The sequence below is a fragment of the Ananas comosus genome, linkage group 1 (assembly GCF_001540865.1).
Source record: "Ananas comosus cultivar F153 linkage group 1, ASM154086v1, whole genome shotgun sequence".
Lineage (NCBI taxonomy): Eukaryota > Viridiplantae > Streptophyta > Magnoliopsida > Poales > Bromeliaceae > Ananas > Ananas comosus.
This window is the reverse complement of record NC_033621.1, coordinates 3,012,148-3,020,159: the sequence shown is the minus strand read 5'-3', so window position 1 is coordinate 3,020,159 and position 8,012 is coordinate 3,012,148. Positions and strand designations below refer to the sequence as shown.

Genomic DNA, 8,012 nt, shown 5'->3' with positions numbered 1-8,012 from the left:
CAGGTGATACTTGTAAAAATATTCTAGCTCCACTCTATATATATATATATATATATATTTTCAGCGCGTCCGTTAATTCTTCATTAAATCACATATAAAAAAGCTGTTGAGAGGGCCGGTGCAGAATATTCTATAGTGCAGGGGGTGTCCATAGATTTTCCAATTTCTATTTTCGACATATAAATTCCTTACTATCGAAGCGTCCTCCTCTCTCTAAACCTTTCCCTCCCTCTCTCTTCTCCCCCACCCCTCCTCCCCAAAAACGCGACCATGCGCTCCTCTCCCCTTCCCCTTCTCCTCTCTCTCCTCCTCCTCCTCTTCTCCACCTCCTCATCTCTCTCCTCCCCCGACGAGTTCACAGGTAACGAATCCAAAAACCCTAGAAGAAGCCCTAATTTTCCCCTTTGAAATTTCCTCCTAACCCTCTCGTCTCACCATTCTCCTTGTTTTCGTCGTTTCCGCAGTCGATTCCCACCCTTCCAAGCTCCTGCTCCCCCTCGGCCGCCTCGTCGACCCCTCCCCCGGCTCCCGCCCCCTCGCCTGCGCCCGCGTCCACATCCGCGGCCTCTCCCGGCTCCGCAACCCGTGCAGGTTCGCCCACGCGCTCAGGGTCTCCGTCGACGTCCCCCAAGGCGACGGCCTTTTCCGGGTCCAGAGCGTCGAGCTCTGCTTCCACCGGTAAATCCCCGCAAAAACCCTAGCTTTGCATGCGACTCCGATGGGTTGTTGATTCGAATTTGTTGTATTCGATGCAGGAACGCGTCGATTGGGATCGGGACGTGCCCGGCGTCCCAGTGGCAGAAGCTTTCGAAGAGTTCGTGGGTTCAATCCATGTCGCCTTACGAGCACAGGATTTTGGATATTCGGATGCCGCCGGATCCCTCGAGGACCATTGAGGTCTCCACTGCGGAAGGTGTTCTTTAGATGTATTTTGTTATATACTTGCAATCATGGGTTTTAGGTTTCTTATGTATTAGTGTGGTTGTTGATACTGGTGATTCATGTACTTGCAGAGTTTGTGCTTTTTAGGGTTGTTTTCCTGGTAGTGGGAATGGTCATGATGGCGACAGCTCACACCTTAAGTGAGTCTGTGGTGTTCTATTATGGCGGTGCAATGACAATTGGCATCATCCTGGTGATACTGATGATCCTTTTTCAGGTACTGGTTCACCCTCTAGCTCTATTTCTGTGCTTCAGATTGGGTTTCACAGTTATAATTCAATTTTCGTGAAATTGTGTTTATGTTTATATTATCACCATCATGTGCTTTTCTATGTGGATGTGCATTTGTTAGTTTAAGTAGCCTAAATGTGTGTTTAGTAATGGGTATCATGCTAATCAACTCTCGAGTCTAGGGATACTCGTGGCTTAGATGATGCCCCATGCCACTAGGTGCAGGATAGACATCTCTCACTCTTACTAGTGCAATTTAAAGAGGAGGAAAAACAAATGCTTTATAACAAAAGCATCCATTTTTGTATCATTATTCAATTACATGCATCGTTGCGAGATGCGCTGCTTATTTGTGGACCTTTTCTGTCTAGGATGCCTAAATGCTGCCAACTTAGTTGGTTGTTAGAATGATGCTAATTATATATACAATTCAGTATTTGTTGTAATAAAGAGAAACGGATGCAAGTAAGAATTAGAGGTTAGGGTGCCATTTTGTTTAATGTCACTCTCTTCTCAATTGCTGTAATTTGAGGAACTTATCTGATTCTTTGCAGGGAATGAGGCTACTACCGACAGGTCGAAAGAGCTCTCTTGCAATATTTATGTACTCATCAGCTGTAAGTAATGACCTTGAAAAGCTATTTCCACATTAATGCATCCCGATGGCATTGGCTAATGTAGTAATATATCTTCTTTGATGACAGGTGGGTGTTACAACCTTTCTTCTCAGTTATTTGTCTGGGTTTTTGCGATCAATTCTTGTGGAGATAGGAATTAGTGAAGATATGCACTATCCTGTATGTAAGTTTCTTTGTGCTTTATTCATTGTTTTCTTGTTTATAAGCCACGGTCACTTCGTGGCTCATCTTAAGCGTACTAATTAAATATGCCTTTGATGTGAAGCAACTTTGTCATAGGATGATTGCAATAACTAATGCAGTTTATTGGCCTACTCAGATATTGGGTTTACTGCTGCACTGCATTCGGGCGATACTTCGTTACAATGAAACTGCAAAAGAGCCTTATGACACAAAAAAAATTGTTCTCTCAAAGTCATTTTTTGTCATTTAACTTTATCTGCTTTCTGTGGCAGCTACTGTCTCTAGATTAGTTTTAAGTAAGATGGGAATGAATCTTAGATAGGTGGAGGATCTATTATTTTTTGTAGCTTAATTAGGAGGGTTCAATTCATGTTCATATCTTCCAGTCGGCATCTATAAATTGAAGGAGAGATCATACGTGCTGCACACATGAATTTCTAGAGTTCTTAATAGTGCTGTGCCGCTCAATCATCTTCACTAAGATTAGCTGTCACAAATACTATTAGTATCAAGTGTGTTTATGCAATTATTTATTATACTGCTGAAAATTTCCAAATGATATGAGCATCAAGTGTGTTTATGCAATCATTTCTTATACTGCTGAAAATTGCCTTGATCTCTTTCCAAGCAATGTGCCGCTCGTAATCGCATGCAACTGTCACATGCAGGATTTGACAACACTCAAAGAAAACTTGATTTATGTTTCTATGATGATTAATAAGACTAACTAATATTTTTCATTGTTCTAATGAATTGTTACTGCAGTTGGGTATAATAATTCTCGTATGCATCGTTTTGGCTGGAGCTTGGTTTGGTTTTTGGGGTGTTCGGAAGCTTGTTCTAACAGAGGAAGGATCAGTTGACTCTAGTGTGGCTTATTTTGTTGAATGGTCAATTATGATTCTTTCTGCTGTAATGATACTCCAGGTAAATCTCCTTTGAGTGACTAGCTTTTAGTTATTGATCGTTAGAAAATTTTAGCCTGTTCATCTGCCTGTTAGCTTCTTTTCCCTACTAGAGTACCTACTGTACCATATCTATGTCAACAATTGCAATCATTGTTACTAATCTTTCCTGTTCTTTACTGTACCTAGAGCTCTCTGGATGTGGTGTTTGCAATTGCAGCTTTGGGTTTCTCTGTCCTAATAACAGCCATAACGAGGAATCATGGAAAATCGAGATTCTTACGTCGCCTGGTCAGGTAGTTATGTTGCACTGTGCACTCATTTTTTTGCCAAAGCGTTATTGATATGTATTGCTACCGCTAGTCCACCATCAACTATTACAAATCTTTGCTTAAGAAGTACTAATAAAAATATATTGCCATGTCTTTTCTTTATCCTTGTGTCTTTATGACTGTTTATTCATTTTGGCGTTAAAACTAATTTTCCAGCTTTTCTCAATTGTATTATATTCGCCAAATCTCACTAAATGCTTATGCAGCATGCTTTAATTGACCATGCGAGTTCTATGCTTTGTAGTTGCAGATGCTATTACTTCTTGGCTTTAATTTATTTTTTGGATTTATTCCATTTTTGTGGGTATAGCTGAGAATAATTATTGGTAACAGTAATATTTTTGTTACAAATCTTAGTTGTAAAGTAGGAAATATACACCAAGCTTTGAAAGTTTTAGCCTCTTGGACTTCACCTTTGTACTTCTTGGTTTGAAATGTCTGGAATAATCTAAAGAGGAAATTAGAAAATAAAACAATAAAGGTAGAGCAAATCATCAAACAGATTCAGAAAAATTTTGTGATGCTTGGAACTACACAAATTATTACTTAATTTTATTCTATATAAGTCTTAACTGGATTATGTGTTTGCTTATTGGATGCTTTATGTATGAGTAAATTGTCTTCATTGAGTATTTCATGTTTTGCTTTTAGGAGGGTGATACTCTTAACTTAGGGGCCCCTTATGCTCTGGTGTTCGACAAGGTTGTTTAATATGAAAACTTTTTATGTTACCATCAACCGCCTTCTTTCTATAGGAAAAGAAAATAGTGTTGTTTATTTTTAATTCCCTTGTCTTGCTGTCGTCCTCTTTCTTGAACTGCATGTTTCATATCCTCTTGCTTAATTGAACTGTAGTAATAAAAAAGGAAATGCTCCTTTTGTGTGTCCATGCTCACATCCTGCACCACCTATAGTCTTCTGATTTTTCCTTCGTGATGACTAATTGTAACAACTTGACAAAATTACACTGATCTGGCAGGCGGATTATCAAGAGTGTTCAAAGAACTCGACTTAATGCATCGCCCCCAAAATATTCTCATGAAGAATACTTGAACAATTACGACCGTCCAGTATATGAATCACCTCCTTGGCCTCGCAAATACTCTGGACTCACTTCTTGCAGTTCCCCTATTTTAGGTATGCTTCTGTAACGAGTATAGTCCTAAATCTTTACTCAACTCATTTTACTGTTCTTAATCTTGCATCCCATTGCAGGTTTAACCAGGACGCCACCGCAAAGGCGAGCGGAGGATAACTATTTTTCCACCTTTCACAATACTCCTGAGAGGAGGAAGATGTCGAAAGAAGAATGGGAGACATTCACTAAAGAGCAGACTAAGAAGGCGGTGGATGAGCTAGTGTCTTCTCCAGATTTCAATCGGTGGGTAGTAGCTAACGCCAACAGGATATCTGTGACTCCACCTGGAACTAGCAGTAGCGCGCAGAGGCAACGGCTTTTCCGCTGGTTCTAAGCACTAGCCAAATTCTCTCTTTTAGTTTTGGCCCTCCGTGTACGAGAGTTGGTTGCAGATAAATCAACTAGCAACACTGCAAAGCTGCGATCTCTCACAAGTTTGCTAGTGCTGATATTTCCTGTACAATTCTTGCATCTCCACCACAGCACCCCTGCTCACTTATACTTCATTTTGGGGTACCGAGTTTTTCTTTTTTGTCTTAATCTTCCGGGGTTTCGAAAGAAGAATAGTTCACTTTCTGCTTTTGTCAGGTTTTCATGTCACTGCAATTTGTTGAGTCCTTTAGATCCTTGAGAGAGGATGCTGGTGTTGTAATTGGTGTATATTTTTTATTGCCGTTGGGCATTATATTTTTCTGTGCAAACTTGCGCATGCTGGACGCAATGTTTTGCTATGCTTTTAGCTGCAATGTTTTGCTATGCTTTTAGCTACCAGTTATCGCAAAAGCCTCAGAGACTTTGCATGCCTAAGTGTAAAGAAGAATTTTGGGTGTAGTTTGAGATACTGCACCTCATTTTGTCAATCGATGTTTGGCTTGAGACGCCGAACATCATCGTCAACCTATGTTTCTTATCACAACCATGTGCTATTGTTAGTCTTGAATTCTCGGAATTGATTTGTTATGTCATTTTGCTACGGCATATTTTGCGGCTTGTGTTTCGATTTCTGATCCCTATCTGTATTTGTAGTTGGGGTTCTACCTGTATTATGTTTTGCTACTGCTGTTTTACTGTTGCATATTTTAAGGTTCGGGGTTTCTGAATGTACTGGAATTAGAATTTTTTGAGAGAAGCAATTTGGCCAGCTTGTGTGTTTTCTCAGTTGAAATTCTACTCTTCTTCACTCATGGATGCTGGTGATGTAGTCTAGTGGTTGAACTGCAAAAATCTGTTGCCTCTATTCCGATTTGTTTTCATTTGTCGTCACAAATTTTCGCTTGATCTGTGTGTTTTATATTAGTAGATTGATAATCAAGGTGCTTAAACTTGCGGAGTCGGGAATGAAGCTATACATGGAGTGATGAAACGAAAGTGGAGCATGTTTGCCACAAGGAATGGGACAAATGAATGGAGAAAAGGTATTGTTTCATGAAGCTTGTAGATTAGTGACTCAAGTTAATGGCTCCATACTAATCAACTGAGTGGAGAATTTCTGATGTTTCCGTCAATCCTGCTGATGTCTTTCTCATAACATTAGAGGAGAAAAGCTCTAAAATATTTTCAGAATTTTTAACCTCTTTAAAACATCAAAGTAGGCCGCCAATTTGGCCACCGCATTTTCAAACAAAGCCTCAGTGGTGTGGGTCAAGTAATGGACTCCTACTTTGATACAGCATTCAGAAAAAGTTTGGCCTAATCACTGTATAATACGTATGTATATATAGACTTCTATACTATTAATAAAAATCGTTGGTGTTATTAGATTTTTGGCCATTAAATAAAGAGATGTGCGGTCAGGATGCATGGTAGTGATCCATTTGAAGTTAAAAGCTAATTTCCATACGATTGAAAGTTGATATTTGAATGATCTCGTGACTTCAGTGTCGAAATAAATATTGGCACTACAGATATTTTTAAAGTCGTGAATTCAATTTCTGAAATCCATAAAAACATAAAGACTCATACATCTATAACTCAAAAGAAGTTGGAATCCTACAACCCTCCATAGTATGGACCATGGTGGGGGCAACACTTTGTGTTTTAGTGTTGGAAAAAAAAAAAAAAAAAAGAAGAAAAAAGTTTCCACAAGTTGTAGAAATTACTGTCCATTTTGGACCATAGGAGTGGGGGAGCTCCTAAAATATATACTTGGTCATGATAGAACATTTGAGAACCATCAACGCCACATGCTTTGTCATGATCATGATAGGGCAATATTTGTGCTTTACCAATAATTGTTATTGCTTTTCTAATTTATTAATTTATAAAGGTCATAATTTCTGGTCATAGAGCAACAACCAAGGGAGGCCAAACTGGACCATAGTAGAGAGCTTCCTCAGTTGACAAATATTCCAAGAGATCACAATGAAGTCTATTTATATATAGCAGAGTCTCCTTGGAGATTTCAATAAGAATCAGTAAGAAAACAAGCCACCAAGTTAGTGTGTCTTTGCTATGAATATTCCTTTTTTCCTTGTTTCTAACTTCCACATTTTTGTTATATGTTTTGAATTGTTCTTTTGAACTAGGAGCCATACTTGAATATATTATGTAAACTTTGACCGTTTATTTTCTTAAATCAGTGGTTTAGATATAATATGATCTTAGAAATGATCTGTTATTGAGGTATAGATACCATTCATTAGAATACGTCTAATATGGAAACAACATACAATAGCTGAAATTCAAATTACATTCAAACTGCGAATTTAATATGGAAACAACATACAAAACTTAATTTTGAATCAAATTCAATTTTTCTTGTGTATAAAACACAAATTTGAAATAAAATTTCAGTTCAAATTCAAATTTTCAACTTAAATAAAAAAAAAAATCAAATTTTGGTCTTAAGATTAAAAGTACAATTTAGATTCTTGAATTTGAATTTTCAAAATCAAAATTTTACAATACAACACCAAATTCAAAAATCAAGTTTAAATTCAATATTTTTTGAGTTAGATACTTAACAAGTTGAACATTATCTAATTTAGCAAATAACAAAATTAAATGAGAAATTTAAAATTTTATAGAACACTAACAATTGTGGTGTATGCATTAATTATCTTTCAATATTATCCTGTTGACTAGTCTAAGCCGGTAACCTGTTTTACTTCGTCGCTAATTAACGATTAGATTTAAATAGCTGTGGTGTATTGAAAAATTTCTTTTTCAACTAGTTCAGTTTCTCCTCTCAATTTTTCGCTGTAACCAATATCTGCGTACGACTCATATATTATTACACCGTGTTCAATTATTCATATCTCTCAGATCCAAATATATTCCAATAGACGTGATTTACCGTATCTCAAACGACTAAGTATACATGAAAAATGATAAATTTTAAAATTATACAGAAAAACTTCCAATATCACTCCTATATTTCGCATTTTTTTTTATTTTTATACCATATGTTTTAAAGTATATCAATTTAGTACTCTGTGATTTTATTTTTCTGTTTTTATTATTTCCTCTATTAATTTTTTCATTAAATCAGTGACAAAGTTAAAACTAAAAGGTACTAAAGTGAATATTCGATAAATCTAGATGGAGTATCTGAATTTTTTGTATATAATTTAATGAAATGTTAACGGAGGAGCTGACAAAAAAAAAATCACAAAATACTAAATTAATATATTTTAAATTATAA

The 8,012-nt window shown here is 37.1% G+C and overlaps 1 protein-coding gene across 1 annotated transcript; it reads left to right on the top strand.

Moving 5' to 3' along the window:
- Positions 233 to 5,359, top strand: LOC109716678 (nuclear envelope integral membrane protein 1). The gene is made up of 10 exons (XM_020242226.1): positions 233 to 361; positions 465 to 678; positions 756 to 913; positions 1,014 to 1,159; positions 1,728 to 1,790; positions 1,878 to 1,970; positions 2,760 to 2,921; positions 3,089 to 3,195; positions 4,211 to 4,368; positions 4,447 to 5,359. The coding sequence occupies exons 1-10, from the start codon at positions 271 to 273 to the stop codon at positions 4,701 to 4,703; spliced, it is 1,449 nt and encodes a 482-aa protein (XP_020097815.1). The 5' UTR covers positions 233 to 270; the 3' UTR covers positions 4,704 to 5,359.